This window comes from Kryptolebias marmoratus, linkage group LG3 (assembly GCF_001649575.2).
Source record: "Kryptolebias marmoratus isolate JLee-2015 linkage group LG3, ASM164957v2, whole genome shotgun sequence".
Lineage (NCBI taxonomy): Eukaryota > Metazoa > Chordata > Actinopteri > Cyprinodontiformes > Rivulidae > Kryptolebias > Kryptolebias marmoratus.
In genome coordinates this window covers 19,532,298-19,553,072 of record NC_051432.1, presented here as the reverse complement: position 1 = coordinate 19,553,072, position 20,775 = coordinate 19,532,298, and the positions used below count along the sequence as shown (strand labels likewise).

Here is a 20,775-nt window from a genome sequence, read left to right as displayed (position 1 = left end):
AGTAGCATAAGCTTAACTTTGATGTTTTAGCAGTACATCAGAACACCATGGTACCACAGTGTGATGAATATTAATGAAAACCACCATGCCCCAGATGCCTTGATTACTAATAAAACCTTTTTTTAAAATATTGTTGAATGCAAAGGGGAGATAAAAACAAATTTGGTTGAATCAAAAACCCAGATAAAGGTAGGAGGTAAGGGCCGCAGGTGATCTAAAAGACAGACTTAAATTTTCAAAAAAGGATTGATGATAACTGTGCAAAGGTTTGTACTGATAAGAGTTGTTTTTTGCTGTGTAATCACAGTACAGTTTCCCTCTCCATTATGACAGTGTTATTGACATATGTGAAAGCTAACAATACAGTATCTATGTATTTTTATGACTTCAATTACTGAGCTTTGTTGTTCTTAGGTTAGGTAAATGTCATGCGTGTTGGCAAATGTTTGCCTTCTAATAAAAAAAAGGGGAAAGTAACTATATTATGTGATTTTTGAAGTTTCAAAATCCCATATCCAGTGAATGCAGCACAAAACCACGCCCACTCCACAGAGCTACGCCCCCAAACCATGATGACATATTTCACTAAAAGTCCATGACACGTAGACTGTATACTCACTGAGACTAACAATAGTTATAAAAAAAAAAAAAAGAAGAAGAAATTTCATGTGTTCCCTGTCAAGCCAAAAACATGAAGAACTGATTAAAACGTAGATAAAAATTCTAAAGGTTTAGGTTTTGATATACATACAAATAAGAGTAGAAATACCATCTGGGAATAACTACACTCATGTATGTAATACTTAAATGCTTTAAATTTAACCAAAAGGAGTGTATTTCTGTGTACAATACAATTAAAAAAAAAAGCATATATGTGACTGATTGATCAAGTCATAATGTAAAGTAGACTTGTAATGAAGCTGTTCTTTTCCTCATTGCTTGCTTCCTGAGCCCACACGTCACCAGTGGTGTCGTATAAAACTCCCACCTGCCTGCAGAACTTTGTCGCTTGAGGCACAACCCACTGAAGACAGCCAAGATGGTAAGTGGTCTGAAAAAAAATTAATTCATACATTTTTTTTTTGCTTTTTCTCGTGTGGACGAATATCTGTATTTAACTGTAGCTATTGCTTAAACTATCCTATTTTAAAACCCATTTTATTAGGCTGGTTTAATTCATTTTCTAATGAGTCTTTAATGAATTTTCAAACATCTGATGTATCACAATACAAGAATAAAGACTGCATTAAGACCAAGCATCACTTGATTTAATCTTGTTTAACTTTATGATTGTGCACAAATCAAGAAAAAAAAATGGTTTCTTTTAAAGGTTCAGGTGAGAAATCAATGAGAGGTTAGTGGCTCAGCAGTTACAAACTGATTCATCAGGTTTTGTAAAGGTGGTGGTAGCTCTTTCTAAGTCTAAAAGAGGCAGGGGAACGGCAATAATACTTTATAACAGATATGTTTTGGGGGCTGTATGATGAAGGTGTGTAGGCAACAATCATGTCTGAGCAAGCATTTTAATTTCCAGATGGCAACTTTTTAAAGTAACATTAAAAAAAGCAAAGAAACAAGATAGCAGGTAATGCTCCGTGAATTTGCACATGACTTCTAAAAGACCTGAATGACCAAGATACCCGCAGGGATTAATAAAGTATAACTGACCCTTAATATTCTCCAGCACCTTCTCTGTAAAGTTAATGATAAACCAGCACTGATCAGACACGGAGGGTTATAAAAACTGAGGTAACTGTGGGTGTGGTGAAGATATACGGCCCAAAATGTTGAAGTTCATGTTTGAACTAAAAGGTGATGCCTAGCACATAGATAAAAAAGAACAATTGTAAACGGGATTTATGGCTTTATTGGCCCGGGGCACCATTTCGCAGAATTCTAGGGAAACTCCTGGTAATCTTTGGGGAGTATGAAGTGCAGATATTTGAAATAATCACAGATGATTTATTTCATATTCTTGTTTTCTTGTAAGCTTTTCTATAGATAAATATGGAAAAAAGCTAATGTGACCTTCTTTTTTATGTTTTTACTGCATCCATATGGTTGTCACATGTCAATGAACAAACAGGGCACCTTCCTGTTTCGGGCCTTTTACAACCCTGGGTTCATTGTTTTAATCTGGTTGCTCATCAACAGCTAAGATAGGTGCAGGGCCCATCATGACCCCTCTCATTGCGATGACCCGCTGTGCAAACATGACTCATAACTAACTCATTGTCCTGATATGTTCCAAACTGAAATATTATCTGAAAAAGTATGACATAAAACGATTCAGGTATTCATAAATTTCAAAGTTTCAATTTCATTTTTTTGGGAATAGCCATGGGTCAGTAGGTAAATTAATAATAATAATAACTTAATCATTTGGTTTTCCCTCCATATTTCTTTGACAGAAAGTCAAGGACATGACATTCAAGGAGGGACAGGAGTTCAAGGTCCGCATCAAGCCCGATGGTGATTGCAATAGGTGTGTTTTAGTCAAACTGAAATATTCTTCTGCGTTTGAACATCCAGATTTAGTTATTTAGAATCAGGAGGAAGTAGCTTAATGTAATAAAGTTTTGTGTTGGATGAACTGCTTCCCTTTTCTAACTCTCTGACCTCTGACCTCCACTGCAGCTTTGCCATCAACATCGGGCACGATTCGGAGAACATTGCGATGCACTTCAACCCTCGCTTTGACTCCAACGCCATCGTCTGCAACCACTTGTCTGGGGGGTCCTGGGGTGACGAGCAACGAGAGGGATTCTTGCCTTTTACACGTGGGGAAGAATGCAAGGTGTGTTTGAACTAGATGGGAGTATATTCCAAATATAGGCAATCTCTGAGTTCCTAAACCTGATTATTACCCATCAAGGTGCCAAGGTGTGCATGACCTCTATGACTACAGGTCATGCACACCTTTGCTTGTTTTATCTAAAATATTTGCTGCAGTCTACTGGCAATATAGTGTATTGATTCTAGCAATTTGGAAAGTGTATTTCCCCATAAGGGCATTAATGGTGAATTTGGTGTTTGAGCTGCAGCGCTGTCAGTAGAGATCTATAAAAGAACAACATGGGATCAGGAAACCCAGATATTATTCTCTGTTAAAAATACTAAATTGATGAGTCAATTTGTTCTCATTCTTTTCATGTTTCTCATGTTTTTGCTGTGTAACAGACTGACTGATATGTTTTGGTTCCCCTCTTCTCTCTACATTTTCCCTTTGTACTTCAGTTTTACATCAACTTCAACAACGAACAGTTTTACATCAAACTTCCTGATGGCAGCATGATGAACTTCCCCAACCGCCTTGGAGATGTCAAGTACAAGTACTTTGATGTCAGCGGTGACGCAAGAATCGTGGGAATCAAGATCAAATAAAGGCAATAAAATCCCTGACTGGAAGCTTTTTTGCTTATTGCTGAATTAGTCCTTTTTACTGAGCCCAGATCTGGTTGTTCACGTTTGTGTCATAAAGCGTCACAGTGCGCTGGTTGTAATATCATGTATTATCCTCAAGATGGAGCCAAAGGTTATTTTACTTCCTTGCCCTCTCTGCATTGCAGCTCGTTAGTAACTGGGTGTCTTAATAAAACCTGAAGGAAAAAAAAACAGAACAGTGTGGCTCTATAAATTAAAAATCAGTGGAGCTGGTTCATGTTTAACACTGGTAACAGAAGCTACTTGCTTAAAAAATAACACTGAAAAACAGGGGGAGAAAAGAGAAAACATAAAGTTGAGCTTGTGAATAACTTTGAGCATTAGACCTGAAGTGAAGTGAAGTGAAGTGAAATTTATTTATATAGCACTTTCCAGCAGCAAGGCGATCCAAAGAGCAAAAAGTTTTGATTGTGAGCACAATCAAAACTTTGAATGAACGACCTGGAAAGAGCAGACGGTAGAGTGTAAAACGGGACAATGGGACACAATTCCACTGATGTGAGATGAAGAAGAGGCAATTTACAGCAGGACTCAAAGGAGCTCTGTACCAGTCCTGAGGAATGTAACACACTGCAACCACATTCCCTGGAAGGAGAGAAGATGTTCTTTGAGTGTGTGTTTGAAAATGTAAAAAAAAATGAAAGGCAAATGCTAAATAAGCCAGTACTTGAACAAAATGTGTCAAATTTAATTGATCCAGGTCAGCTATTTTTTTTTCAAAACATAAAAAAGGATAATAAGAAAAGTCATTTTTTACAAATTATTGAATAAAAATCAAATTAGTCTGTGTTTTAAGGACAAAAGGGTTAGATTTCAGTTTAACCAACATAAAATAATTTGCATTGGAGAACCACAATGTCCTCAAAAGGGCTGATGTGTCAAAATACAGTATTTTATAACAAATTTTCTTGTCAGGCATTAAAGTTCCTGCAGTGGAGTTGTAACAACTGACCCAAGGTCAGCCCTGCTTGACCCTGCAGACTGACCTTTCTGGGCTAAATAATCTTTGTAGTTTCGAGTCAGCAGAGTGTAAAGAAATGGATTGATGCAGCTGTTCCCATAGGTCAGACAAGTGACAAAGAAATTGACATAATTATGGGCAGCTGGAGACAAAGCTTTGAGTGAGTCTGGAGAGAACAGTTTAGCAAGCTGCCACCCCCAAAAAGGTAAGAAACAAGCCCAGTAAGCTACGACGATGCTTAAGATCATTGATAAGACTTTTTGTTTGAGTCCTTTCCTCCGGGCCGAGCGGCTGCTGCCTCCTGAACTAGCCTGGACTGTCCAATAGCGCCTGGCTAAACAGGCATACAAGCCAACAATTACCAATCCAGGGCCTAAAACGCTTGTGAAAAACAGTACTGTGATGTAAGCCTTGAAGGCCTCCGGTGTCCAGGTGGGGAAGCAGATTCTTTTAACCAATCCAGCCACGGTAGGTTTGCCCTCTCTGAGCCGGATCATCACCATCATTGGAAGAGTCAGGACGACAGCCAACCCCCAGATAAATCCAGCTGCAAGGCGTCTGTTGCGGGTGGAGGATCTGTGCGCAGTGAAGGGCTTGGCCACGGCACGGTATCGTTCCAAGCTCATGGCAACCAGAATGAAGACACTGGCATGCATGGTGAGGAGGTCTAGGCTCAGCAGGATGCGACAGCCCGCCTCGCCGAACATCCAGTCATGGGCAAAGTAGGTGCAGACGACAAAAGGGATGGTGGAGAGGTAGAGCAGGTCGGCCAGAGCCAAGTTAAGGATGTAAACATACATGGAACCCGTCCGGCACAAAGCAGCCGAGCGAGTGATGACGAGCGTGTACGTGTTGCCTGCCACCCCCAGGGCACACATACCCAAAAGTGTAGCGCCAAGCAGGAATGTCATCCACAGACCTCCACCGCCTCCTGCACCACTTCCACCGCCTTGGTGGGCTCCATCTCCCCCACCCGGACTCAGGCCAAGTCCCAGAAGGGAAGTGATAGTAGCATTAGAAGTGCAGTTCATCGCAGGTTTACAGGTCAGAGGCCAGGCTCCTGGCTGATTAACACTCTTAGACAATTGATTCCTCAAAATGAAAAAGGTTTCAGGTCCTTATAAACATGTCATAGTGTGAAGTGAAAGTATCTTCTGAACAATCCAAGTGGGGAAGCAATAATGTTTTGAAAGCTGATGTGGTTTGAGAGAGACTTGTTCAATCTAAATGAAAAAAAAAGAACAGAAAAGATAAATTAATATTGGGCACAATAGCAACTGTATTCATTCTTAGAGCAAATGTAAATACAATACTCACATAAACAGCAGCTTCCATGCTGAGGACATAGCTAGCCTGTAGCTTGCAGCGTACACTCCCAAATAAAAGGTTTTCTCCACAGTTATGACCCCATGTTTCCCTAAAATAGAACAATGATTCCAGCCATTGAGACACCTTGAACATAAGGGCTGTTCTCAGTGAAAGATCGCAGAGCTCTCTCTGTTGGTCTTTGGGGTTAAGTATAATTGACACAAGTCATTTGAGACAAGTAGAAAAGCACGCTGCCTCTCAAAAATGGACAAACTGCACTTAAAGTCCTTGATAGAACATTCCTGTGGCGCCCGATGGTGTTTGAAACGACTTCAGCAGCTGACGTCTCTGGAGTTGTTTCCATGTTGTGAAAAACCCTCAAACAAAATGAACTTGAATGAGTGACTGTCCCTTCCCATTTTCTTCAAGTTTTCTGTCCTTAAGTGAGCATTCAAAGCATCAAAGTAAAATCTGTTGTTTCTAAAATGTTCCTAATGAACCTCTTTGGTTTCACACCGTGGCAGATGAGTAATCAGATTCTTCTCGACTCCTGAATCCAGCTTCGATGAACCAGCGCTTTCTCTGAAGCTTTTGTTTGGTTATAGTCCCCCCCCTCTCTTTCACATTTATCCTCCCTCTTTCTCACCAGGGTGAAAAACTGACATTGGCCTGCAGATTTATGTGGTGTCGCTTCAACCTGCTGCCTGCGAGCACTGAGGTGTAATTGTGGACACCACAAAACTGTTGGCAGAGGCAACTCCCTGCAGCAACAAAAGCACATGTATGATGCACTGAAACATTTCAGGTCATTTCTGCTCATTAAATATTTCAGCCTATTATAATATCTTCAAAGTTGTCAGTGCCCCATTATATTCAGTGGCTTATCTAACATGTAATTATGAAAGTTCTCACTTGTCAAAACTACTTGTTGCAACTTCAGGCACCTAATAAACATAAAACTTGCCACAGTATTTGAAAAAGAGAAAAAAAAAATATTAGTGGTTATCAGTTATTTATAATTCTTTGCCAGTTAGCTGTTGTCAAACAGGAAAATCCCATTAAAGATAAGCAAAGTAGAAAATTAATCCAAGGGCCTCTTCAACAAAAATATGCCAAATCTTTTGCCACATGGAGGTGCTGTTAAACCACAAAATGGCTTACAGAGTTTCCAACTTTTGTTCCAATGCATTTTTCAGGCATATTATTGCTTTTTAAATCCCTAAAATTGTTTTTTTTAAAGAATATTGTGTAAAAAAAAAAAAAAGTTAAAATCAGTGATTTACTGATCTAAACAGTGATGTAGGATATTTTCTTTTCTTAAAGGATATGATTTGAATGTTTACACCTGGTCCAGGATGAGATTTGTTACAAATCTTATATAAAATTATTCAAAAAATTTTTTTTACTAAAAAAAAGGAACACCATTTTTAAAATAATTATTAATCTACTTATGGTTTATTACTTTCAAAATGACTCAATAAAAAAAAACAAAAAAAAACTTGTTATCCAAAAAGGTAAAAAAATAAAACAAAAACATCATTAGTAGTATTGTCACAAGTGTGTACTCTAACAATGACAAAGACCAGTTATTAGTCCAAGAAGGATTCTAAAAGCAGTGTATTTATTTTCTACAAAAAGGTCCCCTGGCACACAGGAAGCAGTTAGTGTTTACCATCAACAGAAGCCGCCATGATTAACAGGAGAAAATGTACAAGAGGAGAGAAAAATGACCCCAACTCAAAACTCTAAATTTTGATGTGCAATTAAGTGAGTTTTCACAAGACAAATGAAAGTAAGTGAGACTGAAGTTATTGTTCCTTTACACTAACGGATGAAGCTTTTTTCCCAGCATTCTGAACTTGATGAACATTGTTTTGAGATTAAGCAACAAGCTGCAGTGTGAGTCCAGCAGTGATGAGGGTGAGATTTAAAAAGGTCTGCGGTCACTCCAACGAGGATCCTGTTTCGAACTGATCGTGGGCTGACGAGCTGAAGAAAAGGTCCTCTGATTCATCAGTGCCTGTGCTTGAACGTGGCCTCCACTTGAACACAAAGGTAAACACAAACAGAATTAATTTCACCAATGCGGGCAAATTACACCTTCACATTAATTAGTAAATATTCAAGGATTTAAAGCATAACTAAAAGATGTATTTTTGTTCATTATTATTTTTCTTACATTCACATAGAGAACGTTACGTTGTGCTTTGTGATGCTTTTTAATTGGCATATTTGCTCAAATAATGAAGACGGAAGGTTATTTCTTTTATTTGATGACTTGCCAATGAGTTTGAACCACTACTATGTTACTTCAAGAATACTTTACCAAGACTAATTAAGATCAGAAAAACTTATTTTGCACTTTGACTTTTAATCAGGCCACAGTTTGTATTCATTTACATAAAACATTACAGTTTTACACATGTAAATGAATAGGTGAAAAGTCTGAATTCTTACTCGAGTACTCCTGGGGGGACATGGGAGCACTCATGACATCATTGAAGTGTTTCAGCCAGTCCTGCTGGTCGCTCTCTGTCTCACAAGTAAACAGGAAGCAGCGGTCAGGTGTTTTTATTGTGATGCCGTGTTGCCAAGCACCATTGCAGTGGACGCCAGTGGGCAGGCCGGCAAACGCAATGTAACCATGGTCCCGGTTCCCCAAGAACGCTTCACCTTTAGCAAAGGCATCCTTCAAACACAGGGGAGAACAAAAAGAACATTTAGTCTGTAATACATGACACTAATTAATACAACTTATTCAGTTTGTTTCATCAATATATGTTTACAGAGTTGATTTACAACAAAGACATAACTTAGAACGAAGTAGCCAATGTTTATTTTGTGGGTTGAAAGCTTAAATGTTTTTGGAACCACTACTCTAAGTCAATGACACCAATATTAGTATTTATTTAGTTTAATGTCACTTTCAGCTCCAAAACAAGTGGTTTTAGTTACACTGCCAATGTGTCCTAAATATTCCTCCCTCACTAATACATGAATAGATGATTCTATAGAATTTTGGAAGTTTAAAAAAGGTAAGAAATCATTTTTACAGATTTGCAGAAGTAAACTCTAAAATCAACAACTGAAGTAATTATAGAACATTTTACAGAAATAAAGAAACAACTTTGCAGTTTTCTCAAATAAAAAAGTATCATTAGTTCCACTCTATTGTTTCTGCCAGGAAGAACTGTAATAGTTTTATCCATCGTCATTTTTTTTTCATGTCAATTGCCATGGCAACAAGCTGTTCTTATAACTTTATTACTTCCCATCAGCCCCAGCTGTGCTTTGTATCAGCAAAACCACAAAATACATATTAAATATTTTGAAGGCATGTGTTATTAAACATTTTGCATCTAAAAGTTTTTCGTTCACTTTGTACAAACTGCAAATTTCTCTAACATGCTATGCTTTCTGTCTTTTATTTTGTTTTCATATTTTTTTATTTCTGGGTTGTACTTATTTCACAAGGTCCTGTATGTTGCTTCCTGTTTTATTTTGTTTAAGCAGATCCCCTTGGAATTTTGAATTTACTGCCTGTCTTTTTGTTACACCAGGTTTCTGTTTGTAATTGGGTCACCTGCAGCCTGTTTGTAATTAATTGTTATTACCTCAGCATATATAGTTCCTTGTTTTCTTTGTACTTCACCAGATTCTTGTTGTCAACACCTCATGGTTTTATTAGTTTCTTCTTTGTTCTGAAATTAGCTTATATTCAGTTCTTTCGCTATAATTGAGAATTTAATCTTCTACACCTCTATACGTCGCACTATTTCATGGCTACAAATCCCCAGATATCAATGAACACGTCCACATTTTTTTTTGTTTGTTTGTTTTGTGTTTAAATAAGCTTCATTTCATAAGCACTCACATACCACAACATATAGTATTCAGGACACAATTTAGCTATTACATAAATTGTCAAATTACATTTCATGGAGCAGCTTCCTCCATATATTCCCGTAACACTCAACTTCACAAGACTTCCTGTTTCTCTCATGTGTCTGTTTTCTCCTAGTCCAACTCTCTGAGGCTAAGTCTGACTTTTCAGTCACTTAGTGCCTTTAACTATTGCATCCCTCCCTTGATCTGTTACATCAGAAACAATGTTAGCTCCGACTAAAGCAATCTGAGCTGCCTCTTTTTAAAGACTTCGCCAAAGTCCCTGTGGTTAAACCCCTTTTTTTACTCTTTCAGAATCTCCTTAAACATCTACGATTTTCATACAGATAGAAGAGATACTAAAAAAAAAAAAAAAAGGATGCACTTAGTTTTGTCTATAGATGTGTCAGTGTAACTTATTGCAACTTGGTGTTTTTCTTTAGAAAAGCTATCATGGCTTCAAGGTAGAAAATACCATAAATATAACTGAGTTAAGTTGGAAATAAAAACTCCTATATTCCCTTCTCGGCACTCGGTCAAGAAGAGTTTACATTACCAACATTATTTACCTCATCTAATATGCTTGCCTCCTCCCTGCACTTTCCACAATGCTCATTTAAACCCCTGAGAAACTGGAACTTACACAAACACACTGATTAAAGAAATAAAACGTAAGTTTTTTTTATAAGACTTGGATGTTTGTGTGCGTTTAGTGATGTCGTACCAGTGGGTCTTTGAAGTACATGAGCCGTCTGTAATCCAGCGTGAACCAGCGTTTCTTGAAGCCTTCTGTTTGCTGTGCAGACAAACATAAAAACACAGGCAGAAGTTGAAGTTTATGAATGTAGCCACTTGGACTGAAACATAATATTGAAGAAGACATTAGATCTCCGAGGGAGCTACTTTTGTCCAATAAGGTTTCAGGTATTCCTGCCCAGTTCAAGGTGATTTAAAATTGTTCATCCTAAATTTGGTTTTAATATTGACACAGTGACTGCTGGGGATAGGCACCAGCTCCCCGCCACCTGGAATGGAGAAGCGGGTGAAGAAAATGGATGGATGGATGGACTGACTAGTGGGTTTCCTGTTTGTAGCGCCACCTAAATACTTATCGTAGCAATTTTATAACACCTGATGATTAATTTAGGCACTTATCAATGTTGAACGTGCAGCATTTTTACCCACGTTGAAATTAGCTGTAGGAAAAAAGAGAATCATGGCAACTTCTTGATGTGTTCAAGAAACTTTTGGGGGGTTTTTTCAGAGCAGAACTACTAATAACAAAGGACACTCAGGACAAAACTGTTGCCAAAAGTAAATTTCTAATTGTGTCATTAGTCTGAACAACCAATCGTTTACTTCTCAATTTGCCACTTGGCTTTTTTTCATAAATACAATCCATGATTGTGAAGGGAATGATTTATGACAGTCATTTGCCAAAATATCCAAACAAAGCAGGTTAGTGAATTTTGTCAGTCTGTCAGGGATTGAACTGTGTTAGGCTGACAGAGACGAATGACAACTCAAATGTTTTCAGCTGCTTATTATTATTAACTACAACACAGCACACAACTGACTTTTGTGTGTGCATCTGACACAGGAATATTAACTCTTGTGAAGCCCTTCATTCCCTCAGATGTACTGAAGGAAGGTTAGATGAAGGTAAGCATGCACACTCAGCTGTCAATCAACCCGTCACTGAGATGAAAACCAGCTCCTCTGTCACACCTTAGCAGGTTAGCATCTTAACCCTATTTTCTTCAATAAAAACAGTCAGGCACAACTTGAAATTATAACAGAAAATATGAGTGTCCAGCCTAATAAAATTAATTGTAGTTCTATTGTAGCAAAAATAAACAAAATTGCATATTTTAGTTTCTTTGCTGGTACTAAAGGTGGTATCTCACCAGGCTGCAAGTGTTGAAGACTAATTAGTGACCCGAATGTGACTCATAATTGTGGGAAAATAAGCAAAGGTCCTCTTGCAGTCTTAAAAGACAAAGCTGAAAAGGGTTCCAGACAGGTTCGAGACACCCACGACACGAATGTTTGTTAAATTGTCATCAGCAGCTGCAGCCCAGTAAGAAACCCATTCCTAAATTTTAAAAGTTCTCTGAAACTGGATCATCTGCAGTTTGTGCATTCCAGACACTTTAAAAAAGGAGATCATTTCATCAAAAACAATAAAAACTGTCAAATTTATGAGGTTCAAAACCACTAGGTACACACATACACACAACAAAAAAAACAAGGCACGTTTAATTGATTTCATTAAAAATATTTTTGCGGAACATATTGAGTTTAACTCAGTATTTAGTACTAGTAAAAACAAAGGACAAAATTGTACTGATGAAGCTCAAATTGATTAAATTACCACAATGCAACTGCTTCACCACAGAAAACCATAAAATGGTGGGGATTTATTTTTACGTTTCATTTTCATTTAAAATTTTTGGATTGTAAGTCCTCAATGTAATATCTACTTTTACTCTTTTCTCTTTTTTTAAGGCAAACGAGATAGAAGTTTTACATTTAAAATCTAAAAAGAACTAATTGGCGTCATCGCTTTAGAACATTATTGTCTAAATCAGTCCTTCGATACTATACAAACTGATAGGAACATTGTTCATGTGCTTGTTTGCATCGACAGATTTACTTACCTTGGGACCTGTTTTTTCCATGTATCCTTCCTTGAGATAGTTCCGAGGGAGTCTGGGTACTAGCTGAAAGCAAACATGTATCAGTATCTACTACCGTCCTGTCAGAAAATAAATCCAAATGGACAATTCTGGAAGGTTTGTGTTCACCTCAGCATCAGTTGCCCCAGGAAACGCCACCTGTAGATAGTGAAGTTGAACTGCCCGAATTGAATTAAACCAGTCTACAATCTCCTAAAGAAAACAGAAAAGTGAAAACAAAGAGTGAACAAAGAGTCTGTATTCATCAAATCTGTGTGACAAAAACTGAAACATTTTTCAGTAACAATTTATATAAAAAAATATCTTGCAAATTCCAACAGGAAATGACCAAAATATTTGGGAATATTACAACCAAACCTCCGATTTATATGTTAATTGGTGGTGTATTTTAGCTTTATTTGGGTGATCTTACAAATCCATAATTTTGGGTGTTTTTATGTTTAAAACCACAATTAAAGTAGTCAGAAATGTATTGTGTCATCCTGTCAGTTTGATGAACCATACTCCGAGACGAAAGCAAAAACTGAAACAGAAGATGTCAGAGCTGTTTCTCTAAATGTTCAACACCACCTGCTGTAACTTCCTGCTCCCAAGTTTTCAAACTGCTACAAACAAATCTGATGAGAAACCCGAACTGCTCAACATATATCACTGTGTTTATGAATGGCGGCGAATGACAAATATGATGGTTGAATGTCATCCGGTAACGGATTCTGCCGGCAAGCTAAAACTAAAACAAATGATCTGCTAAAGGTTTAGAGACTCTCCCACAACAAAGTAAACCAGGAAGTTACACCACATCTGTATCCTTTATCCTTTATGAGACAAATGACAGGCACATCATGTGAGTATCACACACACACACACACAAACTGGATGTTCTGAGATGAATACCTTGCCACTGTCGTGATACACAAAGATGTTGCGGGTGCTGTAGTCTTTGAGGTAGGCGATCTGCAGACCGTTGGGGTTTCCGATCTTCTCTGGCTGCAAGGATGCGTTTATGGCATCCACCTTGATCACTGCTTTGGGCTCTTTAGCCTAAACCCAAAAGGAGGATAAGTGTGTAAAATGTAAGGATAAAAGATTGATTTTCAGAATGTTTTACACTAATCCAAGACTGATGAATCTGAATAGGACAGTTTCATATTTAAAAGAGCCATACTGATGCAACAGTAGTTTAACGCTGTCTGTTGTCAATGAAATTGAAAAGTCTCTGTAGCTTCTTCCACACACTAATTCAAAAGGTGAGGCAGAGAGTAGGTTGCTTTTCAACTGGCAGCTTTGCAACTAAACAGTCCAAAATCCTGCATGTTTGAGCCTAAACCACACGAACAGTTAAATCTTTGTTGCATGTGCTACCAAAACCTCAATGTTTCATGTTAGGAGAATTACTATAACTGCAAATGTGGGGGTTTTCTCATGTTAAACTGTCTGTGCATAAAATAAAAAATAAAGTCATTCAGACATGTAGTAACTTGTCCTTGTACACAATCAGGAATGTGTTTGCATATTAATATACGTGTATCGCTTTGAGGCTTTTTTTTTTACGGCTTTTCATGACTTTCTAACCATAAAATTACTATTTAGGGCAAATATCTACACACTTGTCTGCATCACTGATAACCATCGTTTTTGGAAGCAAAACTAATCTTATTAAACTTGTTTGTGGATGTAGTGCTTCAGTGCCCTGACTTGAATCCCAATGATAACTCCTGCCACAAAATCTACACCGGTATATTTCTTCTGTCACTGACCTTAACAAAAAAAAAAACCAAACACAGCTATGCCTGGTTCAAAAGAGATTGGACATCTGATTACTTTTATCTCTTTTCTGCTTATGAATATAATGACTCTTGGGATAAAATGTCAAGAGGAGAAGATGGAACAAATTGATTTAGAAGCAGTCAGTTGGACCAGTATCACACTGTAATCTGAAATACTCTCTGTGGACAATGTAAAGTGACAGAAATTCATAGTGAAACAGTTACAGACAAAAAGTAAAATATAAACAGTAAAATACCATTTTTATTTGTAATAGCTGTCTTAAAACACGCATACAAGCTGTCCTTATGAAATATTTCCCTTGTTCCTATGTTTTATCTCTCTAAATCCGTTTTTTTTCACTTTCTCTGAGCTGCTTTATCACGCCAAACTCAGTCCTCCCTGTCTTTACAAATCTAATTGATCTGAGTGCTGTGTTGTACAGTTTAGTGATTCAGCCACACTGACAGATAGCACAGACTTGTCTGAGTGAGCTAAAATGCATCACAATAAGCAAGAACTAGTTTAGCTTTTCTTGATGGGTACGCATGAGCAACACAAACACTGAATCATTTAAAGCATGGATGTTGTCTGCAATAAACTTAAGGTATTAGTGTTGTTGTTAAAAGTGTTTGTGAAGGAGGTTAACCAGGAATAGATTGTGTTTTATCTGCATGGAAGCTGTCTGAAACAGCTGCTCACATCATATTTGGTGAAATATTTCAGAGTTCCGTCTCTCTCTGAAAGGACGAATCGCCTGCTCAGGAACTGTCCGTTGTCCCGCCCCCTCTTCATCAGCATGCCATCTTTAAGTCCTGCAGAATTCAAAGTCAGCCAATGTCAGCGATGAGCACAAAGGTGCTTCATTTCAATCATGCGTGTTTGCATGTCTACATGCTCACCATCTTCGTAGGTTAAGTTTTTTCCCGGTTCAGAAAACTCTTTCCTCTCGTACTTCGCTCTAATCCACTGCTCCCTGAGGACCCTGGGCAAAAGAGTTATGAAGTTATTAACATTTATTGCGGCAGAATTGCATCTAAACAAAAAGTCAAAATATGAGAGGAATGTTAATTTTGCTACAGTAGTGTAACTTTCCAGAACTTTTTTCAGAGTCCAAAAAAAGGCTTCAGTCTCATTTAAAATCTATGAAATAAATCTAACTCTGCTGACGGACACACCGTTAACATATATACAAGGTATAATAACAGAAAATTCACCAAAAGACAAAAAAGCATGTACAGTTCTTTTCACATGCGCTAAACATGACTGTAAATAACACCAAATATTTTAAATACAAAGAAATCTAAGTCAGACCTTCTGACAGCATTGCTGGTACGACATGAGGCAGCTTCGGATAAAAACCACTCGCTCTGAAGGCAACTGGTAAAATTAACTCAATGTACCAGTATTCAATGGTTAGAACGTATGTGAAATCAGATATTTATAACATTCCACAAGTGCTAAATGGAATTCTTTTTTTTTTTAAAGTATAAGAAAAGTTCCAATTTTCAACTCAATACATTTTTAAAATCTAACATGGGTGCTGAGGGGTTCAAGTCAAATTATACTGATACTATTAAAAAATAACTATTTGTTAAACTTAATTTGTTTTGAGTGCGTATGTTGCTTAAAAAAAGTCATTTTAGGTATTTTTACACCACAAATACACTGAAGCATGAAAACTGATACACTTGTGAAAAGCAAAAAAAAAGCCAAACAAACGCACAATTGTTACATTAAATTGCACATATTACTTGCTGCTGTGCATGAAAAAAATATTTAACAATAATCCTGAACGACCTATTAGTAGTTACAGTGTATGATTAGCTGTTGTGGCCATCTTGAACTGGGTTGGGTTGTAGAAGTCCATCTAATGATTAATTTCTGAGAGTCTTATTCAAATTCATCAAGTGGTTTATGAGATATTTCGCTTACAGACAGAACGAGGCACGCACACACAGGCAATCAGGTGATTGCCTGCCTTTCACGGTGGCAGGTAAAACTAAGAAAGTTACACTGTGAGCTGTGATTGACTGTATGTGTAGCTGCGATTACTCACTGGCAGTCCTTGCGAGTGGGTTTGTAGTAGTAGACTGGAACAGACGCCTCGTATTTTTTCTTCATTAGCTCATTACCATTCTCAGCCATGAACTAACACACACACAGACACACACATACATTAAATTAACAGATCAGTCTAGGATGAATGACAGCTTAGTACAGCAATGAACGGTTTTATAGCCACAGCACACATCTGATCAGTGGACCGACATTTCTCAATAAAGCTTTAATGATGTTAGAGGAAACTAAAAGCGGGGGCCAAGTTGGCCAATATTTCAAGATAAAGATGTGTAAGGAAAACACAATTTATTTTCTAATTTCTGTGAGGCCAGTGCACTGGAGGAAACGCAATAAAGAATATAATGTTCTAATTAAAACAAATAAATACATTGGTTATGTTGGAATATGTAGGATACGGATGATTCTATACCTACAGAATGCACTATAATTTTTTTATCAAGATTAACTCAACTAAGGATGTGAGAAATTATTTATCAGAGCTAAAGTGTTTATGCTTTCTACCCCTTATGGTTTATTCAAGTCTAAGTTTAGGTTTCTTCAGTGATGACACTCTGAAGTGGCCTGTTTTGCTTTGGTTGCAAACTCACAATTTGTGTCAATAAATGATCAATTAAATACGGCCTCAATCTTGTCTAAAATAAATAAATATATACTTTTTTCTTTTACTACAGGCCAATCTTCTTTGGTGGCGATATTGATGCCATCATCAGTAATGTGCAACACCAGTGACGGTCTTAACAAAGACACATTTTTTTTTATAAAAGCCCTGTTCATGTCAGTCCCAGCTGCATTTAGGTTTGGGCCTAATTAGTAGAACAGTATGTTTTGTAGGAACAGTACTGTTCTTTTTTTTTTTTTTTCCTTCAACATTAACACATTGTTGTTATGAAGCAACCGGACTGAAGGCGATGAACTCGGAGGAGCCGATAGCTCAGGCCTCTCACCTGCATCTCGTGGTCTTCCCAGTGGGACAGCCTCACCGACTTGACTTTGCTGATATCTGGGATGTTGCGGTGGATCCCGGAGCAGTCCAGGCAGATGAACACCCCCAGGGTGCATGATCCCCACTCGGGATCTGCAGAGGCAAAAACACAAGAAACAAACTTGATACTGAGACGCAAGGACAAGAAGAGAGGTGGCGTGTTAAATAATAAAAACTGAATCAAATAAAACGCTGGAATAAAGGACGGTGATGGCTATTTTATTCTACTGGTTACGTTTTAGTTAACAAAATGAAAAATGTGATCACTGACTATGTGATTAGCTGTTGGAAATAAATCGACAGGAAACAGGCTTATCTTTAGGAGAGCAAATCATTTCAGGGTTTCAGAAACAGATACGATCATTGCAAAAACATTTTGGTGTCGTAACCGTTCGCTGGAAGGACATAAATATAGTTGCTGGAGGGAAAAGGCTTTAATTAAATCAATATAAGCCTTTCATTCATTGACCCCGACTTAAATCAGGAGGCTTTACCTGAAACATTCTTACACACGGCGTGAAATCCTTCATTTACCTGCTCTCTTCCTTCTCGGAGCCTAAAGAAATGAGAAACATTTGCTTTGTTCTGACCACACCTCTCTTATCTTCTTGGCAGCCTCTCGACATCTTGCCAGTAAACAGAGCTTGTGTGCATGAAAGAGTGTCTTGGCTTTATCGGTTCAAATTATCAGAGCCTGAGCAGGAAGGACGCTTTTTTTTTTTTTAATTTTTCAACCGTAAAGGGCAGATTAGGATTCTGATGTGGTTGGCTGGTTAATACTAATACCTTACCTTTTTTTCCACATCAGGATCTGAAATTAGCTAGCAGAATAAAATAAACTCACTCCCAAGAAGAAGAAAAAAAAAGCACACAAAGTGACTCACTTTAGTCACTTATAAGCACAGAAACTGAGATATGACCAGACAAGAAGGCTGATTCATGGCTGTAGGCAGTAAAAGCTGTCTTTAAGCAACCAGGCACACGAATTCAGCCAACACCCGTTCAGCTCCTCAAAATATCTTCTTTATAAACACAGATGTCAAGATTAGGAGATAACAAGGCAAGGTTACACATCCCCGGGGTATACATTCACTAACTTTTCTGGTTTGATTGCAATGTTCTGGTTTTATGCAGCATCTGTATTAGTAATTGTTCTGTAGAGAAAAAAAAAAATAAGATGGCATATCTTTTTTAAAACCTCATTAAAATGTGACTTTTTGTTTCAGCTTTATCTAACAATTCTTCTAGCCAATGGGAAAATTCTAAATGTCAAATATAATCTAAAAACTAAACTGCAAGGTCAGTATAAAATATAAATTGGTGGTAATATATAATTAGTGAAAGGACAAAAGTATTTGCCTTATTTTTAAAAAAAAAAAAAACATTTCAGTTAGAATCCCACCTGAGAGTTTTTTTTTTCTTTTTACAAAGATTTTCCGGACCAACTTGACCAAATATGTCTCATCCTAAATCCCATCCTAAATGAGTGGTTGAAGCACTAAAATAAAAATGTATAGCTTGTAGTTGCTAAAACTAATTCATAGAAAGTTTGCTTTGAAGGGACACTAATATGGTCACTCCATATTCCCTGCCACTGATGAATAAGTCAACAGGAATTTTTTGTTTTTTCAGAAACGCTTGCTATTTTTAGCCGAATTGAATGGCTACTCAGACAAGGGAACTTTAACGTTTTGGTAGACGTTGGTAAGGATTTATGATCCCTTTTTAACATGAAATTAGAATAAAAATAGTTGAAGGTGGAAAACTTGGACTTAATTTTTGCACATTTTAAAAAAATTATTCCATCCGATTTTTTTTTTTTTTAAACCTAAAACTGATTAAAAAAAAACATCACCAATAACATTTGCAAAAACGTGTCCGTCCGCATCAAACTTCTTAAGGCTGCAGGATGAAATTTGGTCCATCTTAAACTGGAGTCGTGGGCCGCACAAAATCCCTCTGAGGCCTGCAAACGGCCCGCAGGCCACACCTAGGACACCACTGTTTTAACTAAAGCTTAGCTAATGAGGCTAACTAGCTTGTGAAACGATTTCCTAGAAAGCTGTTTAAAGCAATAAAACTTGCTTTAATTGAACTAACCTGTTTTTTTTTTTAGTCTGGTGTTCAACACTAAATAAAAGTTACAATCTTTTTTTTAATTAATTTTTTTACAGCCCAGATTCCATTAGCTTGCAGCAACACTCTCTAGCAATTTGCTTTCAGTTAGTCAGCTAAAAGCAGCAACAACACCTGAGTGACATTCCTCCAGGTGCCTTCCTTCTTAGAAATGACTCGAAGCTGACATGAAGGACTCTCCACAGAGCTCCAGAACTGAGTCCTGCCTCTCACTGAGCGTGCCAAGACTTGAAGTTTCTTCTCCGGGATCCAGGAGTTTCACCTGAGCAAGAAAAGCTCCTCCCCCCTACCTGAGCTCTCTTAACTACATTTGTCAACTCATTTTCGAAGCACAATAGAACCAAGTGAGAACTACTTCTTTTTGTCAGAAAGCCATGTCATGACATACTTTAGATCCGGTACATTCACAGAATCATCACGAAAAGTCTCTCGGCTGCTGCGCTCGTGGTTCCCAAGTTGTCCCGTCACCCCTCGGCTTCAGAGCCAGAAACTATCCAGCTCATTTTGCACCTAAAAGCCATTCCTTCGACCTACCCTTCGCGCCGCAGTCCGCGCAGACATTATTTCCAGGCTTCTGCAGGATCTCTTTCAGTACTCGGATCACTCGTTCATTTGCCGACATTGCAGCGCGCAGATCCGCTTCTCCGAGAGGGAGAGAGAGGGAGGGAGGAAAAAAAAAAAAAGAAAAAAAAAGGGGCGAGGGAGACAGGAGGAAAGGTGTGCCTACGTGGGCTTCTCTCCCCCACCTGGGGGGTGCGGACAAGTCCGCACAGGTAGGCCTGAGTGCGAGCCGGCGCTCCGAGTCACGGCGGGATTCAGACCGAAGACTCCTCGGAAAGTTTGCTCCTAATAAAACCGTTCAGGGGTCCAAAGTGTCCACCTTCACCTGGTCCCCGCGGCTCGCGTCCTCCCCGCGTCTACGGCCGAGTCCAACACTTGTCCCGCATCGTGTCGGCCGAGCTGAGGCAAGGAGACACTAGGAAGTGAAATGCAGAGGTTGTTCGAACTTGCTTTTCCGCATAATATGAGCTTAGTTCGCACACTGCCGTCGCAGCTATGGCAGCTATGCGAATGTGCGGCTGTGGGCGCGCGGGCCTGTTCGGGACGGGCCCGCCGGATCGTGGTCGTTTCATTCTGGTTCCAGAAGTCATGTCAGGCATCTTCTGTGGCAGTGGCAGAAGCAATAACGGCTGAGTAGAAAACAAACAAACAAAAACAATTACAGTGCTGCCTCCATTTCTCATTTGTGGACACTCCTGTTCAGGAGGGCTGTGGCAGAGCATTTTACCACATGATCCAAACTCACTCCTGCCTCTATTATAGAGCAATAATATATATATATGTATAAATTCCCTTCTCACCCTCCGTGGGTGGTCTTTGTTTCATCCTCTGAGCTCGGGTCCTCTACCAGAGGCCTGGGAGCTTGAGGGTTCTGCGCAGTATCTTGGCTGTGCCTAGAACTGCACATTTCTGGACTGAGATGTCTGATGTTGTTCCTGGGATCTGTTGTAGCC

The 20,775-nt window shown here is 38.4% G+C and overlaps 3 protein-coding genes across 3 annotated transcripts; 1 reads left to right on the top strand and 2 right to left on the bottom strand.

Annotated features, from left to right (window-relative positions):
- Positions 1–979: 979 nt before the first annotated feature.
- Positions 980–3,408, top strand: lgals2b (lectin, galactoside-binding, soluble, 2b). Its single transcript, XM_017408394.3, has 4 exons — positions 980–1,042; positions 2,412–2,485; positions 2,638–2,797; positions 3,238–3,408. The coding sequence occupies exons 1-4, from the start codon at positions 1,040–1,042 to the stop codon at positions 3,382–3,384; spliced, it is 384 nt and encodes a 127-aa protein (XP_017263883.1). The 5' UTR covers positions 980–1,039; the 3' UTR covers positions 3,385–3,408.
- Positions 3,409–4,150: 742 nt separating this feature from the next.
- On the bottom strand, positions 4,151–7,164 carry LOC108228388 (urotensin-2 receptor). Its single transcript, XM_017403969.3, has 2 exons — positions 5,723–7,164; positions 4,151–5,628 (listed from the first exon to the last, which is right to left on the bottom strand). Exon 2 carries the CDS (start codon positions 5,434–5,436, stop codon positions 4,363–4,365), a length of 1,074 nt encoding a protein of 357 aa, XP_017259458.1. The 5' UTR covers positions 5,437–5,628; positions 5,723–7,164; the 3' UTR covers positions 4,151–4,362.
- Positions 7,165–7,312: 148 nt separating this feature from the next.
- On the bottom strand, positions 7,313–20,235 carry zgc:92360 (uncharacterized protein LOC436988 homolog). The gene is made up of 11 exons (XM_017411571.3): positions 19,796–20,235; positions 17,088–17,218; positions 16,121–16,212; positions 14,964–15,046; positions 14,764–14,876; positions 13,192–13,338; positions 12,406–12,489; positions 12,259–12,321; positions 10,323–10,394; positions 8,171–8,402; positions 7,313–7,755 (listed from the first exon to the last, which is right to left on the bottom strand). The coding sequence occupies exons 1-11, from the start codon at positions 19,881–19,883 to the stop codon at positions 7,727–7,729; spliced, it is 1,134 nt and encodes a 377-aa protein (XP_017267060.1). The 5' UTR covers positions 19,884–20,235; the 3' UTR covers positions 7,313–7,726.
- Between the last annotated feature and the right edge of the window lie 540 nt (positions 20,236–20,775).